General features: G+C 39.9%; 1 protein-coding gene across 5 annotated transcripts in view; it reads left to right on the forward strand.

The window, feature by feature from the left end:
• Positions 1 to 24074, forward strand: part of OSBPL1A (oxysterol binding protein like 1A) — a 233523-nt gene that overhangs the window by 110445 nt on the left and 99004 nt on the right. For 3 of the 5 annotated variants that reach the window (XM_058438552.1, XM_032152621.2, XM_032152622.2), the window contains one exon: positions 4008 to 4114. In XM_058438552.1, coding sequence (XP_058294535.1) covers positions 4008 to 4114 — 107 coding nt within the window. Of the gene's footprint in view, positions 1 to 4007; positions 4115 to 12969; positions 13120 to 15247; positions 16122 to 24074 lie in introns of those variants that run through there. The other 2 variants (XM_032152626.2, XM_032152627.2) reach the window with 2 other exon arrangements.

Genomic DNA, 24074 nt, shown 5'->3' on the forward strand with positions numbered 1-24074 from the left:
AGGCATGAGCCACCGCACCCATTCTCCACAGTGATATTTAAGGAAGTCTTCCTGGGGGAGGACAGCATTTGAACTAGGCCTTGAAAGAAAATAATTTTTTTGTCAAGTAGGGAAACTTCTGAATATGGATAATTATTTTTTCCAATATTCAAGTAACATGTCAATATTCAGCATTCAACATCCAATATTCAACAATATTTTGAAGACTGTTTTTAGGTAAACAAATATTTCCAGGAGAACAATCTGGCTGAAACAAATTTAGTTTATTGAGCATCTTAAATGTTAGGCTAAGGAAATGTGGACTCTTTTTTTTTACACTAGGGTAACAGTGGAGGTTGTCTGTACAAGGGGTTAATTTGTTCACATAAAGAAACAAGTGTTTTCCCACTATTTTAAAAATTTACCCAATTAAAAATTGTTCAGTGTAATCATGAAAACTGACAGACTGTGAGCTTTTTATGTCTCTAAACTTAAGCTTTTCCAGTATGATCTTCTCACAGCTTTCATGACTTTAAAAACATTTTTAGTACAAAAAATAACTTTTTTCCTGAAAATCAACAGCATCAGATTCTTACAGCAGGCCAAATAAGGCAACATACTGGCCTTTTTGCATTTATTCATGACAGTTTAGTCTCTAAATATTAACCAGCTAAAACATATTTGCAGTGATTCCCAGTTGGTCACTTTTCTAGAAGCTTAGCAATTTTTTTTTTTTTTTTATGTAACATTATGTAAACATCATTCTATAAGAAGCGTGCCAGTGTGAGTTGAACAGACCCTGATGTGCTACACTGCAGTGTGGCATACAGCAAGGTTCAGCAATTCTTAAACTGTTCCGCTGTGGAAGTTCATTTCAAAAATCTTGTTTTAACACTAGCTTGTCAAAGAAATGAAGTAACATTTGACTCTTTTGGACAAAAGAATTCGACGCTCTCTCAATGGTGGATTCTTATGAAAACTTCTTTATATATATATACACACATATATATATATGGAATATTTTTTGAAACCTTGCAGAACCAGTATTTTCAAACACTTGTAAGTATTCCTAAGCATGTATTTGGACAATTTATGTTGCTTCATGTTAACAAGTATCTAAAGTTCATGAAATATCTAAAACAGACAAAAACAGGATGATTAAGCTTATGATGGTATTTAATAAAAGAACTATATCTATGAATGTTTTTGCTTCTGTCTTCCTGTCATTTATGCCCTGAAAGTGGAAAATTACTAGATTACCCAGAAAATTTGTGGAAGGCATAGGCTGTATCTGTTTTTCCTGGTACATCTCCTCAGTACTCGGTCCACAGTTCGTGTTGAGACATCTGTTCAGGCACTATTTAAGTCATATGGCACGTAGCATATGGTACTCTCTTTTGCTATTTAGCAACTAAGTAGAGAATAAATCTTCACAATGTGTATCAGAGGTTCAAAGTGAAAAATAGTCTGTAAAGTCAAATTTGTTTTAGAATACGGTAGTTTTCAATTAGTTGGGTTTTATTAAAGAAGCTAACAAGAGAAAACTATTCCGTAAGATGTATTTTGTAAGATGTAAAGTGTGGTAAAATATCATTTGGCCTTCATATCCATATATATATATATGTGTGTGTCTGTGTGTGTGTGTGTGTGTGTGTGTGTGTGTGTGTGTGTATATGTATGTGTATATATATATATAATTTTTTTTTTTTTAAGATGGAGTCTCACTCTGTGTCCCAGGCTGGAGTGCCGTGGCACCATCTCCACTTGCTGCAACCTCCACGTCCCAGGTTGAAGCTATTCTCCTGCCTCAGTCTCCCGAGTGGCTGGGATTACAGGCGCCCACCACCATGCCCAGCTAATTTTTGCATTTTTGGTAGAGATGGGGTTTCACCATGTTGGCCATATTGGTCTTGAACAGTAGTATAGAAAACTTGAACTCCTGGGCTCAAGCGATCCTCCTGCCTCAGCCTCCCAAGTAGCTGAGACTACAGGTGCACACCACGATGCCCAGCTAATTTTTAAATTTTTTGTAGAGATGAAGTCTTGCTTTTTTGCTCGGGCTAGTCTTGAACTCCTGGCCTCAAGTGATCCTTTTACCTTGGCCTCTCAAAGTGCAGAGATTACACACATAAGCCACCATGCCTCGCCCTAGCTGTAATCTTGTGTCTTTTAACAAATCTTGTTCTGTCCCCACCTTTTAGTTATTTTTCGATGAAAAGACTTCTTAAATGTTAAGATTTTTATTTGATGGGAGGGACAGATTTAAAGGATCTTAATGTATAATTAACAAAATATCAGAAACCATTTCAACTAAGTACATTTCTTTTGCATTAATCTGGACATAATATTTTACTTGTTTTTAAGTGATATATATGCACTTTGCACCTTCCTCTTGTCAATATTTTGTTTTTGTTTTTTATTTTTAATGAGTAAATGGGTTAAAATTTTCTTTAGAGGACCAGGGCAGATACTGATACTACCATTTCTTCATTGCCAACTTAAACACATACTCAATGGTACTGGACCTTCATAGGAACACATTTTTGAGAGCGCAAAGACCTACTTATGCCAAACAGTAGTCCAAATAGGAAGTAGAGTTAATGCTGTTTTCAGATATGTTAGCCACCATGATAACTACAGAATTATTTTTGTTTCTTTTTAGTACTTGCTTTTGAATAAAATTACTTATCTATAAAGGAAATTTTAATGTTTTATAAGGAGTGCTATCAGTCCTTCTTGTCAGCTGTTTTTCTTAAACATTACCTTGTTATTTAATTCCCATAAACTTTTTTTTTTTTTTTGTCTTGGTGATTCTTGTAGGGCAGTGCTCCCCAACTTTTTTGGCACCAGGGACTGGTTTTGTGGAAGACAGTTTTTCCACGGACTCGGGGGTAGGGGTGGGAGTGGGGGGTGGGGAGATGGTTTTGGGCTCAAACTATTCTACCTCAGATCATCAGGCATTAGATTCTCATAAGGAGCCCGCAACCTAAATCCCTCATATACACAGTTCGCAATAGGGTTCGTGCTCTGGTGAGAATCTAATGCCACCACTGATCTGACACGAGGCAGAGCTCAGGTGGTAATGCCCACTCACCCTCCACTCACCTCTTGCTGTGTGGCCGCGTTCCTAACAGGACCACAGACCAGTACCAGTCTGCAGCCCGGGTCTGGGGACTCCTGTTGTAGGGTATAGACCTTTCTAGGAGAAGGCTCCGTTCTTTCTTTTTCTGTACCAATTTATGTGCCCTAAATAAAGCGAGTGCTTAATAATGATGCCCAAGAAACATGAGGCTGGGTGCAGTGGCTCACGCCTGTAATCCCAGCACTTTGGAAGGCCGAGGTGGGCAGATCACCTGAGGTCAGGAGTTTGAGACCAGCCTGGCCAATGTTGTGAAACCCCATCTCTACTGAAAATACAAAAAAAATTAGCCAGGCATGATAGCGTGTGCCTGTAGTCCCATCTACTCGGGAGGCTGAGGCAGGAAAATCTGTTGAACCCAGGAGGTGAAGGTTACAATGAGTCGAGATTACTCCACTGCACTTCAGCCTGGGCCATAGAGTGAGACTCTGTCTCAAAATAAAAAAAATAAAAAAAGCCAGGCGCGGTGACTCACGCCTGTAATCCCAGCACTTTGGGAGGCCAAGGTGGGCGGATCATGAGGTCAGGAGTTCCAGGCCAGCCTGGCCAATATGGTGAATCCCTGTCTCTACTAAAAATACAAAAATTAGCTGGGCGTGGTGGTGCACGCCTATAGTCCCAGCTACTCGGGAGGCTGAGGCAGAAGAATTACTTGAATCTGGGAGGCAGAGGTTGCAGTGAGCCAAGATTGCACCAGTGCATTCCAGCCTAGGCAACACAGCAGACTCTGTCTCAAGAAAAAAAAAAAAAGAAAAGAAACATGGTATGTTTTGCTTAAGATAGCTAGATGGAAAGATGAGGTTAATAAATACGGGAGTATTTTTGTGGCCTTAGTTTACCTTAAGATTCCTTAAAATCCCACTCACTGTATTTATTTTTCTATTTATAGAAATGCTTCCATCATTTCTTCAGAAAGTTGAAGTTGTCTCAGAAGCTTCTAGAGAAACTTGTGTAGCTTTGACTGATTGCCTTAATCTCTTCACTAAACAAGAAGAGGTACGTAGTTCAGAATTGAATTTGTAAAATAATTGTTTGGATGTTGCATGCGTGGTTGTCCATGAAGTCATTGCTTTCAAATTGTTCAAAGGTAGGAAAAAATTAGTATTAACAAAGGAAAGCTTCATTTGTCACAAAAATTTAGAACTTATTTATTGTTGATTAAGCAGGATGAAATAACTTGTGTTCATATCTTTTGAATTTGTTGATGTAGCCATATTTAATAAACATACTTAAAATTGATCTACTCAGGATTGTTATGACACTTCAATAAGAGAGATGTGAAAATATTCTAGAAACGGAAGGTCTTTATATTAAAAAATACTTTTATTTATTAAACAGAGTACTATCATACTTGTCTATGTAAACTGAGCTCAATGGCTTAAATATTTTTGGTGTTCTTTCCCCTCATTCTCTTACTCTTCAACAGTTTGCCATTTGCTTTTCTAAATATGAGTAAGGGCTGAGTATGGTGGATCATGCCTGTAATTCCAGCACTTTGGGAGGCTAAGGTGGGCAGATCACCTGAAGTCAGGTGTTCGAGACCAGCCTGTCCAATATGATGAAACCCCGTCTCTACCAAAAAGTACAAAAATTAGGCCAGGCGCGGTGGCTCACACCTATAATCCCAGCACTTTGGGAGGCTGAGGTGGGCAATCACTTGAGGTCAGGAGTTCGAGACCAGTCTGGCCAACATGAGGAAACCCCATCTCTACTAAAAATACAAAAATTAGCCAGGTGTGGTGGCGCACACCTGTAATCCAGCTACTTGGGAGGCTGAGGCAAGAGAATCGCTTGAGCCTGGGAGGCAGAGGCTGCAGTGAGCCAAAATCGCACTACTATACTCTAGCCTGAGTGACAGAGTGAGACCCTGTTTCCAAAAAGAAAAAAAGAAAAGAAAACCAAATATGAGTAAGAGTGGTATGCTGAGCTATCAGTGATTCATTTTCAAAGGATTGAAAAGTTACAAAGATGTGTTTTGGTTGCCAGAATTAGGATTTTTCTTGTTTTGCTGTTTTTCCCCTCATTTTTATGATTTCAGTGTAAGTCAAGTGCCAATAGGCTTTCTTTTCCATTTTGTTAATTTTTATATATATGTCTAATCTTCAGTATTTTAGATTAAGAAACCAAATTTCTTATTCTTGTTTTAGTTTACTTGTACCTTTTGGCTAGAGATTAGGTTTTGGTAAAAGAAGACAGATGAAATTGCTTTTATATATTTTCCTCTAATATGTAAAGATCTAACATTTTATTTTCTCATGACTATAAAGGGATCCTTATGAATTCATATACAATTTTTTTTTTTTGAGACAGGGTCTCACTCTGTTGTCCAGGCTGGAGTATAGTGGCGCAGTCGTGGCTCACTGCAGCCTCAGCCTCCTGGGCTCAAGTGATCCTCCCACGTCAGCCTCACAAGTAGCTGGGACTACTGGCATGCAGCATGACGCCCAGCTAATTTTTGATTTTTTTTTTAGAAATGGGCCTTTCTATGTTGCCCAGGTTGGTCTTGAACTCCTAGATGCAAGCCATCTGCCCGACTCGGCCTCCCAAAGTGCTGGGATTACAGGCATGAGCCACCAAGGCGAGCATATACAAATTTTTAAATGCTGTGTTTGCTATATGTAGCACCAATTCTACAAATTAATTTATTTGGAGAATAAGAAAAATATGGAAATGATAATCACTTAAAACAAACTTACCAAAAGTCTTTTAATAGAATTATATTAACTATCACAGGAAAACATAATTGTTCATTAAACATTTCAAATGGTTGATTTTTTAATACTGTTTGAAAATATCCCTCCTCAGCACTTCTATTTTTGGTGGTTTGCAAATTTCATGTGTAAGTTTATTTAAATAACAGATGATTTAGTGTTCTAAATAAATCTGAACAGGATGGTTGCATTCAGAATATCTTTGAAATTAATAAAATATGATGTCATAGGATTCATGAAATATTTAGTACCTTGTAAAACCACATTTCACTCATGTCTCTTACGTGGTACCTGATGGATGTATCGACAGCTTTCTTGTTCTAGAGATGTATGGTTTTAAGGCTGAACATTAGATTGGAAGTAATGTGTTATGTTGGTTCATGTTTAATTTCTGAAACAATCAACCTCTTCTATTTTTTAAACTGTCTGCTTAAAAAATAACCTAATTCTTTCTTTTTGTGAAAATCTAGATGTGCAAGAATGTTAGCCTAAAGTTTAGGCTAATTGACCTCTTTTAGCCTCTTAAATTTATCATGAGGATTAAATAAGATAATGTAAGCAAAATACTTAGCGTAGTACCAGACACATAATAAGCCCTGAATAAAAGTTAACAGTTATCGTAAGATCTTAACTAATTAACATTTGTAGCCTCTCTTTTCTGATAGTATCTTGGAGCTTTTATGTGTGTAACAGTGGATTTATCTTGTTTTGGGAGGAAGTAGCATTGTCTGAAGAACTTTTATTTGACCACTATCATTGGAATGATCGTGTTGTGTTTCCATCCTTGTTATATAAATGACAAGGCTACTTCACTTCTCTGAACCTTGTTGTCTTCATCTTTTGAATAAGGGAAACCATATAGCAGGCTTTTAGAAGCACTGGTCTGAAAGTCTGGTGGACCCGTTTTTAATCTCAGTCTTTCTCTAACTTTTCTCCAACTGTGGGACAAGTTTCTGTAAAATGAAAATAAACACCTCAGAGTTGGGTGTGGGCATCAACTATATGTAGATGAATGTTACATATATAGAGTATGTTAGCATACTGCGTGGAACACAGTATTCTGTTTAGTAACTAGCATTTAATGTTTCAAACTTTTGGAATATATTTAAGATATCTTCTGAGTAATTATATGAAATACCAACTCCATGAAACACTTAGAATCCATGGATTTCCTTCTCAACAATAAGATAAACAGTGAGAAGGCACTGCAAAATATTTGAAAGGTAAGTGGCATTTCTAAAGTTAGTCTTTCAAATGCATAAAGATTACAACATAGGAATTTAACAGTGTAATCGAGGTCAGAGTGGTGTAATTATGTGCTGTAATACCTTATTTATCTGGCATTATAAATTACATTTCTATTATCTGGAAATTTTATTAAAAGAGCAGGCATAAGCTTTGAAGACCTACAGACCTGGCTGTAATTCCTGGCTCTGCTATTTGCTCTGTTTGACTCAGTTTTAAAATACAATCTACTATTTAAAATGGTGACCACCCAAAAGGGATTGTTTTAAAGAGTAAATGCGATCATATTGGTAAAACACCTCTGTAGGGAGTGGCACAAAACAGGGATCCAGTAGACGTAAGTGACCCCAGCCCCCACAGCAGCAACACTGTTTTTATTCTAGTCTTTTTTGATGGCAGTTATTCTAAATATTCCATCCACATTTACTTCTTAATCTAAAACTTTAAAACTTAATTTTATATTTATTTCATTTTTTTTTTACAAGCCCTTGTCAGGCTATAATTTTATGTTTTCTAGGTGTCTCGACATTGGCCTCTTGTATGTCAATAATTACTCTGTGCCTTAATACAGAGATGCCCTCAGGGGATAATGTTTATGTGAGTCTGTGTTTTTCTACTAGATGGCCTGGTCCTGCCAATGCTTTTTGGACTCTTGTTTGCTCTTTATAGGTTTTTAAAAACCTGTCTTGATTTTTCAAATTAACTGTGTACCTGCCCCTAGCAGTGGAATACTGATGCCTCTAATTTAATCTTTCTAATCTCCTGTTTATTAAAAAGAAAACTAGATAACCAAACTCCATAAAATTATGTCCAGTCAGAGTAAACTGGCTCTCTATGAGAATCTTGGGGGTTTACAGTGTGTGCAGGCCTTCATGTCTTCTATTTCTGTGGTACATGAGTGTTTTTTGCTTATTTGAGGATGTACTGATATGACCTACATAATCGAGGTTTTCATAGGAGCTATAAATAAATGAGGCATTATTGTAGAAAGATTTTATTTGTAAATAAAACTGCTATGGCCTAGTGGCTCATGCCTGTAATCCCAGAACTTTGGGAGGCTGAGTAGGGGGTGGATCACCTGAGGTCAGGAGTTTGAGACCAGCCTGGCTAACATGGTGAAACTCCGTTTCTACTAAAAATACAAAAAATTAGCCAGATGTGGTGGCACGTGCCTGTAATCCCAGCTACTGGGGAGGCTGAGGCAGAATAATCCGTTGAACCCGGGAGGCGGAGGTTGCAGTGAGCCGAGAGTGGGCCATTGCACTCCAGCTTGGGCAACAAGAGCGAAACTCTGTCTCAAAAAAACAAAAAACAAACAAAAAAACTGCTTATGCTGTTGAGAAAATGGCAATATATAAAATACCTTGTAAAGTTTGTGGTTGATCTACTGAAGAAAAACCTAGATGCTGTTTTTAGGGTAGTTTTCTTGGAAACAGTATAACAGAATGTGAGTGCTGGGTGTTTTCTTAGCCTGGTCTGAGAGTTCCATTCAAAGTTCCCAAAACTGGTTTCTGGAATTGTATTTGTTTCTGTAGTTTTCCTTGCCAGAGGATGCCCTCATCATTTTGTGTACTATCAAGCTTCCTTGATGTTAGTCACACCAATTTTTCCAAGGTAAGAACTGCCCATTTATAGTTATAAGCTCACTTATCAAGTGTTTCATACATATTTCATGTTAAATTTCCTGACTGCTGAAAAGCCGTGACCCAACTGTATGACTGCAATGAGAGTGGTGCCGGCCAGACATGGTGGCTCACGCCTGTAATCCCAGCACTTTGGGAGGCCGAGGCGGGTGGATCACCTCAGGTTAGGAGTTTGAGACCAATCTGAGCAACATGGTGAAACCTCAGCTCTACTAAAAATACAAAAAATTAGCCGGGCATGGTGGCAGGCACCTGTAATCCCAGCTACTCGGGAGGCTGAGGCAGGAGAATCACTTGAACCCAGGAGGCAGAGATTGCAGTGAGCGAGATCGCACTCTCGCCCTCCAGCCTGGGCAACGGAGCAAGACTCCGTCTCAAGAAAAAAGAAAAGAGAGAGTGGGACTAATTTTGTGGTATAATGGAAAGATTCAGATGCTACATTGGAACCGTCTGAAGGGTTGGAATTCTGTACTGCTTCTTTGGACCAGACACTGGTGTCTTTGAAGAGAAATCATGTGTTCATGTGGACTTACAGCTCTACAAAGTCATGATCTCTTCCATTCATTCCATTTCCTGTGCTGTCGGGCAGTCCTGTAGTCATTTTGTGACCCTGATATCTTTTGTTCCCTAATGTTCTTAACAGCTCTTTTGGGCCTGCACCCGTCTCTGGCCCTCTGTCTCTGTAGTCCCCTCAGATCTCCTTCCACTCTGAGCAGAATTCTTTTGTTAAACATGAGGCAGTCACTGTATATGGCTCCACTCCCTACCACTCTTCACTCCAGTTTTTATCTGCATCTGCTCTTATCCTTTCTTCAAGCCTTTTACTGGAGGCATCTGTCTCCTTCCATTCTGCTTCTCTGGGGACCTTGCTTCAAAAAATAGCTCCTCTCTTTGGAATTCTCTACCCCCTTATTTATAGCTTTTGTCTATCTCCCTGCATCCTTTTCCAATTCCATTTTTGAAAATGTGATACTTTCTGTTTCTACTTCTTAATTTTCAGCAAGTCCACCGAAACTATTCTTGCCAGTATTTCCTTATTGCTAAATCAAAGGACATTTAAAAATTGTCTTGCTTGTCCTCTGAAGGGCCTGGCATGTGACTACTTCCTGTTTTTTGGAATTGCGCTGTGGCTTCCACAGTGCCGCCTCTTTTGGCTTCTCCTTCCTTTGTAGCAGCTCCCTCTCAGTCACCTTCTTTTTTTTTTTTCTTTTGAGATGGAGTCTTACCCTGTTGCCCAGGCTGGAGTGCAGTGGTGCCATCTTGGCTCACTGCAACCTCAGCCTCCTGGGTTCAAGCGATTCTCCTGCCTCAGCCTCCTGAGTAGCTGGGATTACAGGTGCATGACACCACACCCAGATAATTTTTTGTATTTTAGTAGAGATGGGGTTTCACTATGTTAACCAGGCTGGTCTCAAACTTCTGAACTGAAGTGATACACTCGCCTCAGCCTCCCAAAGTGCTGTGATTATAGGCGTCAGCCACCATGCCTGGCCTCAGCCACCTTCTAAAGCATTTTTTTCATCTGCCTATGTATTAAATATTAGTATTCCCTAGGTTTCTGTGAGTGACTTCTCACTCCTCATATTCTCCCTGGATGATGTCACCCACTCCTTTAACTAGAATTCCCTGAGGACTCAGATGTTTCCACCTCAGACTTCTGAGTTCTGATCTAGTATATCCAGCTGTCATTTGAACATTTACATATGCTTATATCAGAAGCATTTCAAACTGAGTTATCCATTCAACGCATAGACTTGCCACCCATTCAGTAATTCAGGCCAGGATCACGGGAACTGGCTTTGGTTCATCCTCCTTCTTCCTCCCTATCTTTAATCAAATCCTGTCAATTTTTTTTTTTTTTTTTCTCCTGCCTCAGCCTCCCAAGTAGCTGGGATTACAGGCACACACCACCACACCCGGCTAATTTTTGTATTTTTAGTAGAAATGGGGTTTTACCATGTTGGCCAGGCTGGTCTAGAACTCCTGACCTCAAGTGATCTGCCTGCCTCGGCCTCTCAATGTGCTGGGATTAAAGATGTGAGCCACCGCGCCTGGTTCAATTTGATTTTTTAATATCTTGGTTGCCTATCTCCCTTTACTCTGTCTTGCCCGACTCCAGCATACAGTTCCCCATTGCTGTTCTGTGAGATAAATTCTCAAGGTTGCTCTGTTGGATGACTGTAACCATTTCCTCATCCAGGCTCCACCCTTCAAAACTAGGTGAGGTGTCCCTGCTGCTCCATGAGTTCCTGGCTGTCATAGCATTTATCACATTGTATCATTATATATTCACAAACTGGAGCTCCCTAAGGAAGCAACTGTATCTTAGTTATTTTTGTAGCATGGTACTTGGCATGTGGTAGATGGTGAATAAATATTTGAATGAATGAATAATGAATGTACAAAGGAAAAAATTCAGGCTTTGGGATCAGACCAATCTGGGTCTAAATTCTGCTACCTCGACCTTGAACAAATGAATATATGTTTAGGAATTCTGTTTCCACATCTGAAATTGAGCGCATATGTGTGTTATTTTATGTGAGGTGCTTCAGTACAGTACCTGGCACATTTAGGGGCCATGTAGATTGCCTTTTAAAACAAGACGGTAATTTGTTGTTCATTGTTTTGCTACCTAGCACTACTTTTATAAACTGAATTCATTCTCTAATTTTCAGGGCCTAGGGAGAGATTCTGTAGCAGGGACTCCTCTTTCCATACATGATTTTTTCAAATACAATAACAGTTATTATTTCGAGTGAAAAAAGTAAAAGAAATAAACTGACTTTTCAAAGATGCCATGAGGCTGGGGGTGGTGGCTCACACCTGTAATCCCAGCACTTTGGGAGGCCGGGGTAGGTGGATCACTTGATGCCAGGAGTTGGAGACCAGCATGACCAACATAGCAAAACCCTGTCTCTACTAAAAATACAAAAAAATTAGCTGGGCGTGGTGGTGCAGGCCTGTAATCCCAGCTACTCAGGAAGCTGAGGCACGAGAATCACTTGAACCCAGGAGGTGGAGGTTGCAGTGAGCTGAGATTGTGCCACTACACTCCAGCCTGGGTGACAGAGCAAGACTCTGTCTCTAAATAAATAAATAAATAAAATAAAAATGAAAACAAAGATGCCATGAAACCTCACTGACATTCATTCCCAATTTTCCCGGCATGGCCTGGAATGGTCTTTAACACATTCTAGGTCTCTAGTGCAATTACAGCTACCACCGATTACAATGGGACTTAAAGTACGTAGGATCTTGTGAAAGAAATATTTAATTTTGTTCATTTTTACTCTGAACTCACTGAAGTATGAGGACAGATTTAAACGTTTTAGTAAGGTGAAAGGTTTGCAACATGTTGAAACAAAAAGATTTTTTTCCCTCCATCAGAGTGTTACAGTTAACCACAAATTTCATTAACCTGAACATCCCACTTCAGTGTGGTATTTGGGTGGTGGGTTTTCCTGTCCTCGGAACCTTTGCCCTTCAAGCCTGGCTGGAATAATTTTACCTAAGTAGGTTTCACGGTAGTAGGATCAATACCGTTGTTTTCCTTGTTGCTCAGTGTCCCAACTAGGGTATAAACAATAAATATGTGAAGACTGCCTTTCAGTCTTGGTTTTGCAACCGTAAACGCGAACGCTTCAGCATAAGCCTGAGTAAGTGACAGGCAGGACTGGAGAGAAGATTCCTTTGCTTTCCAGAGTTTCCCGAGGGGCGGGCTGGTAAAAAAAAAAAAAAAAGAAAAGAAAAAGAAAAAGAAAAAGAAAAAAAAGAAAAAAAAAGTTGTCAGGGCCGGTGTTTCCAGGAGAGGGCCGAGCGCACAGCAGCTCTAGGACCTCGCAGGCGCCTCGGCGCGGCGCTCACGCAGAGCCCAAGGAGCAGTCCCCGACCTCTCCTCGGAGGGCCGTGCAGGCTTCGCCGGCGGTCCCTACCTGCGCCTCCGCCCGCCAGCGGCGCTGGGGAAGGGGAGGAGCGGCCCGGACGCGGCCCGCCGCGCGAAGGGAGCCGCCCGCCGCAGGCCTTGCCGCCGCCCGCCCGCGCTCTCCCGGCGAGCCCCAGAGGGCGGGTCTGCGGCCGAGCCGTCGGCGGCTGAGGGGCAGTGCAGAGCTCTGCGGTCCGGGCGGGCGCGGCGCGGGAGTCCTGGGCCGCTGGCGGGCAACGCCTCTGCCCGACCTCGCTGGGGAAGGCGGGCGCTGCTGCCCGGCCGGAGCCAGGGGCAGACTGGGCGAAGGTGACTTAGGGAGACCTTGCGGGCCGCCCTGGGTTGCGCCTCCCGGATCGGCTCGGCTCGGCTCGGCTCGACTGGAGGGGAGGAGGAGCAGCAGGCCGGGCGCATTCGCGCTGGAGCTTGCAAGGAGCGCAGGGTGGAGCGCGCCTGCCGGGGTCCTCGGATCTGGCCCAGGTAGGTGGGTGTATTTGCAGCTCGGTGTATTTGCAGCTCAGTGGCTTTGCGGGGCAGCCTGGGGCCACGGAGGACGCCGGGGGAGGGAGCGGGGAGGGCGGCCAGACTTGATCCAGGGATGAGAGTAGATCCAAGAATAGTTGGACGTGTGTGCAGAGTGGGGTGCAGCCGCGGGTGCATGGAGAGGGGCGCACCAGCCGGGAGACCCTGCTCTCTTCCCAGTGCGGGTCTCCCTGCCGTGGGGTTCCTGCAGGAAGAGCCTAAGGGGAAAAAGCCCGTGGACTGATGTGTTTCTCAGTTGAATATTGGTATTAGGTCAAGAAGGGCTGGAGTGGGAGGAGTAAGACAGTGAAAGACATTATTGTCCTAAATAACCTTCCAAGTTAGTGATTTTTCGCATGGCTGTGCTCCGGCTGACATTGAGATGAACTTACCATCCGCTGCTTAGAGGCCGCTGAAATTCCAAGAATACGAGAAGTGCATGAGCGGATTAAGGAGAGAAAGGGAAATTCTATTTGTGTTGGGGAATGGGGAGGTGGCTTTTTACTTTAATGTTTTGATTAAGGGTTTTTGATTACTCATAGGCTTTCTTTGTAGCCTAAACCAGCGGGGAATCACGTTTCCTAGCATTCAGAGCATGTGGCTAGTTGTTTTGTGCTTTCTGTTGTGCTGGATTTTTCTGGGTTTGGAGAGGGTGGTAAGGAGAGGAAGACTCCAGAGAAGAGCTTAGTACAGCTTTTCTGAGTTATTAAGACTACTAAAATTTTCTTAATTTTAATTAGGTTCAAAGACTGAATTAAGGCATTGCTTAGCAGGAATCTTTTTCGAGAGAGAAAAATGCTTGAAATGTGTGTTGGTGGAATAATGTGTAGGCTGGAAAACGGGGTGGGGTGGGGGGTGTCTAAATGTAAACTTGCTTTTCATTTTGAGGACACACCGAAGTTAATCTCCTCTCCAAATCAAATTTGATTTTTAGTCCCTAAGCTGATGTCTTTGGCAAGGTAACTCAATTTCTGTTTAGTGGATATTTAATCTGAGCATAACTACCAGGGAGCTATTTCAGCCTCTGTCCCAGTGCTACTTTTGCCAGACTGGAGTTTTAAAGGAACTTGTATCAGCCTGAATATAGTTGCTGGACTCTAGTCTCCCCTCTTTAGAAACCCTTTAAAGGTTAAATTTAGGAGATTGTATTGACAGTGAAAGTGACCCATACAATTTCTTTGGCCCCCTTGTGAGCCCTGCATAATGGGGGGGAAGTAAAAGAGCCTGTTAGGTTTTCCATATTAAAGCAAAGGTCTTACTGATATTCAAGGTAGTTTATAAATAGTTTGAGCATGTTTAAATATTGTGCATAACTGAGAAAATAATTATGCAACATCATAATCTAAGCTCCATGTGCAGTTTTTGACATTTATCATTTACATTCTTTATAAAAAGGTTGGCTAAACTTACTACTTCTGGCATTCAAATATATGACTGTTTATCAGCTTTCTGAGAATTATAAGAAATATTTTAATTCTTCTAAAAATAGAAATTTAGAATTGTTATTCAGTCCACATTATTCAACATATATTCCTAAAATTTTCAGTTTATTTTATATATAGTCCAGAGATATAGCTACAAATTAATTTTGGAAGCAGCTAAGACATAAGTTATAAATAAAATGAAGTTTATGTAAACTGAAGCTGGATTTCATTGTGATAACTTTTGGGGAATTTTTGAACAAAATACATAAGGTTTTAATTAGCATGGTGTGTGTGTGTGTGTGTGTGTGTGTGTGTGTGTGTTAGGCTTGTGCTTGATGTGACTCAAGATCTATCCTGATAAGTTTTTGTATCTCACGATGGTACCAAGACTATAATCTGCATGTGACTGTGTTTGTCTTATTCCATACCATATTCCCAATATAGAATGCAGTGCCTGGCTTGTACTCTGATGAATTTTGCATGAGTTATATAGGCAGACATAATTTTCCTTTCATTTTAACTTCAGAGTCTTAGGAGTGTAACCCCTATACATTTTTATAATGGTCCATTGAGGATTTGATGTCTGTTACTTTCTGTGACTTTTTTTTTGAGTCATTTGATAAATATTTATAGATTGTTTACCTTATAAGAGACTGCTAGACCAGTCTGTCTTCATAAAACTAGATGACTAAAATCTGTGTAGTCATCTGACTTATATGGGCATCAGGTGACTAAATAAATTCTTACAGAAGGTACAACATACCCAGAAGCAACAGAAGAGGGTAAATTTTAGCAAATCGTTAAGACTGGAATGGAAGGGAAAGAATAAAGAGAAAGTCAAGTCTAAAAGATAGAAGCAGGGTCCTTTTGAAGTACTTTGTAAAGTATGCTTATAGAGTTCGAAACTTATCTTGGGCAGTTAGATTTTAATCAGATTTAATGAGATTTGCTCCTTATGAGAAGGATTAGAGAGGAGCACAGGCCTGCAAACAGGACGACCAGGTGCAGGAACTTAAGAGAGATAATCAGGGACTGAACCAAGTTAGTGACTGTGGAGAAGGAAAGGGGGATGCAGAGCAGAGATGCTTCAGAAACAAATGACATGAATAGGAGCTGGTACTGCAGGGAATGTGGGGAATGAAGGTGGAGCCATAGGTGACACCCAGGTTTATGGCACACGTCACACTGTATAGAGGTGATTAAGGTAGGGAATTGTGGGAATGTGGAAAGATGAGTTGCCTTTTGGACATGCTATTGTATTCAAGTAAGATTGTCCTTAGGTGTCTGATAAAAATTTGGGAATCATTAGCATTGGGAGTCACCTAAGTCAACATGGTAATTGAGGTCAAAGGAATGAATAATATCACCTAGGAGAAGATGCTTGAGCAAGTTTGAAATCAAAAGATTGAATACTGACACTTAAAAGACAAGTGAAAGAAAGGGAGCCAGTGGAGATGACTGAGAAAAGGCAGCTGGAGATGCAGGAGGAACTCTAGAACAGGGGAGATCAAGAGAGACAAGCTACCCAGAGTACAGGTAAGGACTGAAGCATGTCCATTGTATTTGGTAGCCAGGTGGTCATTGGAATCTTTTTTCTTCTTTATTTTTTCTAAAAAACAAGAAACCACAAAAACGGGGTACATGTACGGAACATGCGGATTTGTTACATAGGTATATGTGTGCCTTGGTGGTTGGTCATTGAAATCTTTGATGATGGAAGTTTTCGAAGCTTCATATAGGGCCATGTGTGGTGGGTCACACCTGTAATCCCAGCACTTTGGGAGGCTGAAGCAGGTGGATCCCCTGAGCTCAGGAATTTGAGGCCAGCCTTGGCAGCATAGTGAAACCCTGTCTCTCCCAAAAAAATATATAAAATTAGCTGGGTGTGGTGGTGTACACCTGTGGTCCCACCTACTTGGGAGGCTGAGGTAGGAGGGTCACTTGGGCCTGGGAAGGGGAGATTGCAGTGAGCCGAGATTGCACCACTGCATTTCAACGTGGGTGACAGAGTGAGACCCTGTCTCAAAAATAAAAAATAAAAAACAAAGGAAGCTTGACATAAGCCACATTGCAGCATGCAAAGGAGTAAATGTGAGGGAGGTGAGGAAAGAAATGATGAAGATAGACTTCGTAGACGTTCATAATCTGTGGATGATTGTAATTTTATTCCTTTTTTTTCAATTCTTATGCCTTTCATTTCTTTTTGTAATTCTTCATTTACTGGATAGGGCCTTCAGGACAATGTTGCATAGAAGCTGAGATGGTAGGAATTCATGTTCATCCCTGATTAAAAAAAAAAACAAAAAGGCATACCTCTAACTTCTAATGATTCACTGTTAAGAATGGTATATAACAAATACCATTTACCAGATTTAAAGAGTTTCCTTTCATATATTGTTGAAATTTTTTTATCATTAAAGGGTGTTGAGTTTTATTAGATGTTCTTTGGTGTCTATTAAAAGGGTTGTATGGTTTTTTAAATTTGCTAAGCTGGTAAATGATATATTTGGACTTTTTCCAGCGCCAAGCCGGCCATCCTTGTGTACTTGGAATAATCCTAATTTGGTTATGATGTATTATCTTTAACATTCTTCTCAATTTGGTTTCCTTTGGATTTTAGTATCTATTTCAGTATGTATGTTTATAAGTAAGATTGACTTGTAATTTTCTTTTTTTGTTCTGTCCTCATCAGGGTTTAATATCAGGGTTATACTGACCTCATAAAGTGAGTTTAGGAGTATTCCCTCTTTTGCTGTTTTGTGTAAAATTGAAATGATCTGTTCCTTGAAAATTCAGAACTTTCTTATAAAACCACCTTATCTTTGTGAAGTTTTTTTTAAACTACTAACTACATATATTTAATGTTTCTAGGATTATTTTAGTTTTCTACTTCTTTTTGGGTCTGTTTTGACAAGTTATATATTTTTAGGAATTCTTTTAAGTTTTGAAATGTATTATAAAGGTATTTATAATTTTCTTTCTTTTTTTTAACTTAGGTTGGATCTGTAATTATATATCTTTCCTAAACTTTTTCCATTTTCTTTTTTCTAATACTGACTTGGATATCTCCAAAGAAATTTCTTTTCAAATGAATCTCAGTCCCTCCCTATAAGTCTCATTAAAGCTTTTTTTGATTACTTTTCAAAGAATGGTCTTTAATTTCTTATCTATTGCATCTTTTTAAAAATTACATATCTGTATCAGCTTTTTGAGTTTTATTTTTTTCTTTAGAACATTTATTATCTTCTGTCTTTTGAACCTGGATAATTCAAAATTTTTCCTTTCCGGATTTCTAGTTGTATATTTCGTAGTTCTAGTATTTTGTAATTTCTTGAATGTATCACTGTTAGCTTTAGCCGTTGGTTTATTTTTTAGACTCTTAATATTGTATTTTTGTAGACTCCATCTTTCCAGCCTAAAGACTGCTTATGAATGGAGTCTGGGTACTATCCCCCTAACATTTAAAACACCTAAAATGTACAGAAGGTTTGGACGACTTCCAAGTTTTTTCTCTGAGCCACCTCGTCCTGTTTCCACTGCTTGGCATTTCTGTTTCTTTTCCTCACCTACTGCTCACCTTCTTCCTCTTTTTCCTTCATTACTTTCTTTTCTATTCTTGAGTGGTAGAAGAATGACCGTCATTCCCTTGTTTCCTTTTCCATCTTTTTTCTTTCTCCCTTGTTTTCTCTCTCCTACACTTTGAGGATTTTTCCATCTGCTCAATGTATTCATCTCCCCCTTTCCTTCTTCTCAGAACCTTGGCCCCAACACCAAAGAGGAAAAAGCCAGGATAACCTGTGTCTGGTTTTCTTTAGATGCTCAAAGGTTCACCATTGTTTACCCCATGATCTGTGTTATTCTTTATGCAGACCAGCTGAAGACAGAGTCAGGGAGAGTGTGGGGAAAGCCAGGGAAGAAGACATAAATATAGAACTCAAACCTGCTATTATGTAGGGTCCCCATGCATAGGTTTCGGTAACAGGGACCCTTTTCTTGCTCTTTGACTCTGGTCAACTTACTCCAAGGCTGACGCTCTTTTGTGTAACACGGAGTCGTTAACACAGACTCTTTCTATATCACAGGTTGCTGTGACATTCAGATGCAATAAGGGGAAACCCGTCAGTTTCCATGTTTTCTTCTCACGAAAATATCTTAAAAGGAACTTGTGCACAATTCAGGGAGAGAAACGGAGCAAAACTGGTTTGTGGCATGGTGTGTTGGATGAGAAAAACCCCGATGGGAAGCAGCAGGTGGTGATGGAAATAACAAGAAGCACAGTGGTTATGCTCAGTGGTCAAGAGAGATGCAGGGGAGATGTCTTTCCCCTGGGAGAGGGGAGCTCATAACCGCCCAGGCTGCAGACATGGACACACTGTTACACACAGTGGCAGGGGAGATACTATGCTCCAGTGACAACATGCTACATGCTATGCTCTGGTGACATCACCTGTTCTTTTGCCTAATTATTTGCTACATTCAGGACACTGGGCCTTTTTGAGTTTACTTGAGAAATCAGCCCTCACTTATAATAATGTTTCTGTGAGGGAGATTTTTGTTGTTGTTTTTCTGGGTTCTGAACAGCTGGATTAGAAATTATTTGTGAGCATAATTCTTGGTAAATTTCTTTTACTTTTTCTTTTTTTTTTTCAAGATGGCGTATCACTCTGTCGCCCAGGCTAGAGTGCAGTGACATGATCTCTGCTCACTGAAACCGCCGCCTCCCGGGTTCGAGCGATTCTCCTGCCTCAGCCTCCCAAGTAGCTGGGATTACAGGCGCATGCCACCATGGCTGGTTAATTTTTGTATTTTTAGTAGAGATGGGGTTTCGCCATGTTGGCCAGGCTGGTGACGAACTCCTGACCTCAGGCGATCCACCTGCCTCAACTTCCCAAAGTGCTGGAATTACAGGTATGAGCCACTGTGCCTGGCCAAAGTTTCTTACTTGTGTTAGAAATTATTTAATTTTGAATATTTTATTTATTTGTGGTATTTGCGTTAAGGACTAGTTATTTAAAATCCCAAAGTCACAGAATCGGTATTAGATTGTAGAGCATCTGGTCTGATGGTCTTCAGAGGTTTTATTGGCAGTGGAGGCAGGATGTGGATGCCAGTATATAAGACTGATGAAAGTAAAAGCACCCGTTCATCCACTGTGGTACCTCCATAGAACAGTTTGAAAGTGATTTATTCTTTATTTTACAGAGGAGGCTAGGGCCAGGAAGAGAGTGCCATTTACTTGCCCAAGCATATGTAGCTAGGAGAAGGCAAAACTTAGAACTGAATCCAGCATCCTGCCTCCAAATTTAATGCCAAAGAACAGCCCAACTATATCATACATGCCTAGAATTAGGAAAAGTCATTAGACAGCCCAAGCGGATGTGGCCATCCATATAAGCTACTTTCGCAATTGGACCAAAGGATGCCACATTTAGAAATAAGATAAGCAGATGGCCAAGAGTATTGAAATGTCTTCTGATTTTGCACAGAATACTTGTGTTCCAGGTTCTTAACAGGAAATTGCTGTCCATCTTTTTGTGAAGATTTTGCTTGGTAGAAGTCGCATTTTGGGAAAATATAGAAGTAGTCTATTTCCTAAGATTCCTTATCTTAACGTTAAACTGGACTGTCAGAATGCTATAGCCTGGACTGTATTTTCTTGGTTTTTCAGAAAAATGGCCCTCACTGAATTGTAAGTTGGAGTTATACCCTCAATTTTTGTTGAAGGGCATTTCAAAAAATATTAGCCTTAATGACATGATTATTTTGCCCTCTAATACTCTTATTCCCCTTTATATAATCCTGGATGAGAAATTAGAGCTAAGGGCAAAGAGGGAGTTTCTTTTCTCCAAGGAACAGTTGGTGGTTTTTTTTTCATGGTGGACAATTAAAAGAGCATAATTGATTGTATTTCTCTTTCTGTTTTGGCCTTAAGAGAATTCAAAGCCTGATTTGTGGTTCATCCACAGTTTCTGTGTAGGCTTCATCACTGGTAGGTCCTGCGTCAATCCCTGTTGGGAACTGTATTGTATTTTCGTAGTCTCACAATTTGGCAATCACTAGATTACAACATTCTCTTGTGAATTAATTGAATATGGTTGTGCCCCAGGGTGCATTCCCGTATGCTGATTACATTTTGGGTTTTTTTTTCTGCAAGTAGTATTAAGTAAATAGTTGTTAAAATGTTAGGAATAGGCCGGACGCGGTGGCTCACGCCTGTAATCCCAGCACTTTGGGAGGCGGAGGTGGGCTTGAGGTCAGGAGTTCGAGACCAGCCTGGCCAACATGGTGAAATTTTTTTTGCTACTAAAAGTACAAAAAAATTAGCCGGGTGCAGTGACGTGTGCCTGTAATTCCAGCTACTTAGGAGGCTGAGGCAGGAGAATCGTTTGAACCCGGGAGGCGGAGGTTGCAGTGAGCCAAGATCACGCCACTGCACTCCAGCCTGGTCAACAGAGTGCGACTCCGTTTCAAAAAAAGTGTTGGGAATATATTTTTACCTTATGCTATGGTTTTATTTTATGTCAAGAATATAGACATTTTGATAGTGACTTTGTTGTAGATAATGTCAAGGACCCAAGTAAAAATACATGGCAAATATTGCAATCGGAGTGTTTTGGGGTTTTGTTGGTGTGTTAATATGAGTCATCCTAACTATTTTAGTCCAATATTTGGAGGAAAAAGTTTTATTTTTTCTGTTTTTGGTAAAATATATGTATGATTTACCATCTTAACCATTTTTAAGTGTGTTGTTCAGTGGCAAACCTTACAAGATTGTGGGTGGGGAGGATCATATGAGCTAGTACACCACATACTTAGCACAGCACCTGGTGTAAAGTAAACATACATACTGACAAAACTTGGGAAGCACTGCTTTAACATATTTGCAGTGTTTTCTTCAGATAGACATATAACCTCCTAAGTTGTGATTCCAGCACATTTAAATTTTTTACCTCGGTTTGAGAACCATGAAAACACTTGTCAAAACAGAATAAAATATCAAAATTCTAAAAAAGCAAAGTGATTGTCTTTCTGGGCTTAACAATGTTTACCATATACAGAAAGCTATTTTCAGAGACAGAGCTGAAGGCATGTAAAAAGCGGAGCTGGAAATCACGGAATAAATGTACAGTGGAATAGTCCTTTGTAAAAAGGAAAGAACTGCTTATAGTTGCAACAACATGGGTGAATCTAAAGAACATTATACTAGTAAAAAAAGCTGGATACAAAAGAGTACACATACTGCATGATTCCATTTATTTGAAGTTCAAAAACAGACAAACCTAAACCATGGTTATTGAAGTCAGAGCAGTGGTTGCCTGGGCAGGGGGTGGAGAGAAGGGGGAGAGTGACTGTGAAAGGGGCACATAGGGGAGAGTGACCGTGAAAGGGGCACGTGAGAACTTGGGGAAGAGAGGTAATGGAAATGTCCTGTATCTTGATGGTGGTGCTAGTTACATGGCATATATATTTGTAAAAGCTTACTGAATCATACACTTAAAATAAAGGTATTGTATGTAATTCAAATAAAGTTTATTTAAACAATTAGTTGCTATGGTGTTACTTCTGTTACATATAACTGTTTCTAGCTATTTTCATCAGCAAAACTATCAATTGCAGAGCCCCTGAATAACTTCTGAAAACAAGATTTGTTTAGATTATGATTAAACTTCCCTGCTTTTAAAAATGATTATTTACCTCTGGTGGCGTATCTCAAAAAAAACTATTTATTTTGAGGATATGTAAAATACACAAATCTGTGGCTAGTGATTATGTAAGAGTAAGCTATTTTTAGGTCGAAGCTTTGCAACCATGATGAGACAGGAGTGTGCTTAAATTCTCAGATTGGGCTCCCATACCAGACATCTGAGAAAGTCATATGTTCTGCAGTATTTAAGAGGACCTTGCAGACATCGTTTTGCATCTGATGCATTGCCAATCTGATGCAAAATTTGATGATGCAAATATCACTTCCTAAGTAGGCATATTTTAAAATATTTTGCTAATTATAGAATTATGAGATATATATGGAAGATATACAGGAGTATACAGAATGCTATTTTAGAGCTTATAGAGAAGAATATGAAAACCAGGTCCCAGCAACCACCAGCAGGATTTTGGTGTGCCTTAGCTTATTCATATGGGTGTGCAAACACAAATACAATGCACATTGCTGTTTAATACTTTACATCATTTTCAGTAATATCAGAGTGAGTATTTTTCTTTGAAAAACACCTATTCTTTGAAAAAATTTTTTATTTTTTATTTTTTGAGACAAAGTCTTGCTCTGTCGCCCAGGCTGGAGTGCAGTGGCATGATCTCGGCTCACTGCAGAGGTCTCAGCTCACTGCAGCCTTAACTTCCCTGGGTCAGATGATCGTCCCAACTCAGCCTTCCTCATAGCTGGGACCACAGGCATGCACCACCACACCCGGCTCATTTTTGTATTTTTTGTAGAGATGGGGTTTTGCCCTGTTGCCCAAGCTGGTCTCAGACTCCTGGGCTCAAGTAATCTGCCCATCTCCACCTCCCAGAGTGCTGGGATTACGGGTGTGAGCCATCGTGTCCAGCCCAAAAATGTTTTTAAGGCTGCATATGAAATGTATTATTGTTTTAACTTCCATTGTCAATATATGAGTGGTTTTTTTACTATGCCCTTCCTATTGCTAAATGCTATCATTTTTATAGCTTTATTGACGTATAATTGATGTACAATAAACTCCACGTATTTAAACTGTTATTGAATGAGTTTTGACATGTGCTTGCACTAGTGAAACTGTCACCACAGTCGAAATATGGAATACTTCTATTCCTTCCAAAAGTTCCTTACTGCCTCTTTGTAATACCCCTTATTCTTTCTTCCACCCCCGTCCACAGGCAAGTATTGATCAGCTTTTTATCACTAGACATTGGCAGGAATTTTCTAAAATTTTATAGTAATAGAATCATATCGTATGCACTTTTGGGAGTGGGTTCTGGCTTCTTTAACTCAGCATAGTTATTTTGAGGTTCATCCATGTTGTTGAATGTATCAATAGTTAACTCCTTTTTATTGCTAAATAATATTCCATTTTGTGGCTGTACCACAGTTTATCCATTCACATGTTGATGGATATTTAGGTTGTTTCCAGTTTGGGGATATTATAAATAAAGCTATGAATATTTGTATATACAAGTATTTATGTGGTCATAAGCTTTTATTTTTCTTATGTAAATATCTAGTAGAATGGCCAGGTCATATGATGAATGCATGTTTGTCTTTTTTTTTTTTTTTTTTTTTTGAGTTCTTTTAAACTTTGGGGGAAAATGCGATAGAATTCACATAACATAAAATTCACTCTTTTGAGCATACAATTCAGTGGCATTAATACTTCACAGTGTGCAGTTATCACCTCTGTCTTACTCCAAAACATTTTCATCATTTGAAAAGGAACCCTGTACCCATTAAATACTCCTTGTCTGTCTGGTACCCCATCCCCAGTCCCTGAAAAC

This window comes from Hylobates moloch, unplaced genomic scaffold (assembly GCF_009828535.3).
Source record: "Hylobates moloch isolate HMO894 unplaced genomic scaffold, HMol_V3 SCAFFOLD_5, whole genome shotgun sequence".
Taxonomy (NCBI): domain Eukaryota; kingdom Metazoa; phylum Chordata; class Mammalia; order Primates; family Hylobatidae; genus Hylobates; species Hylobates moloch.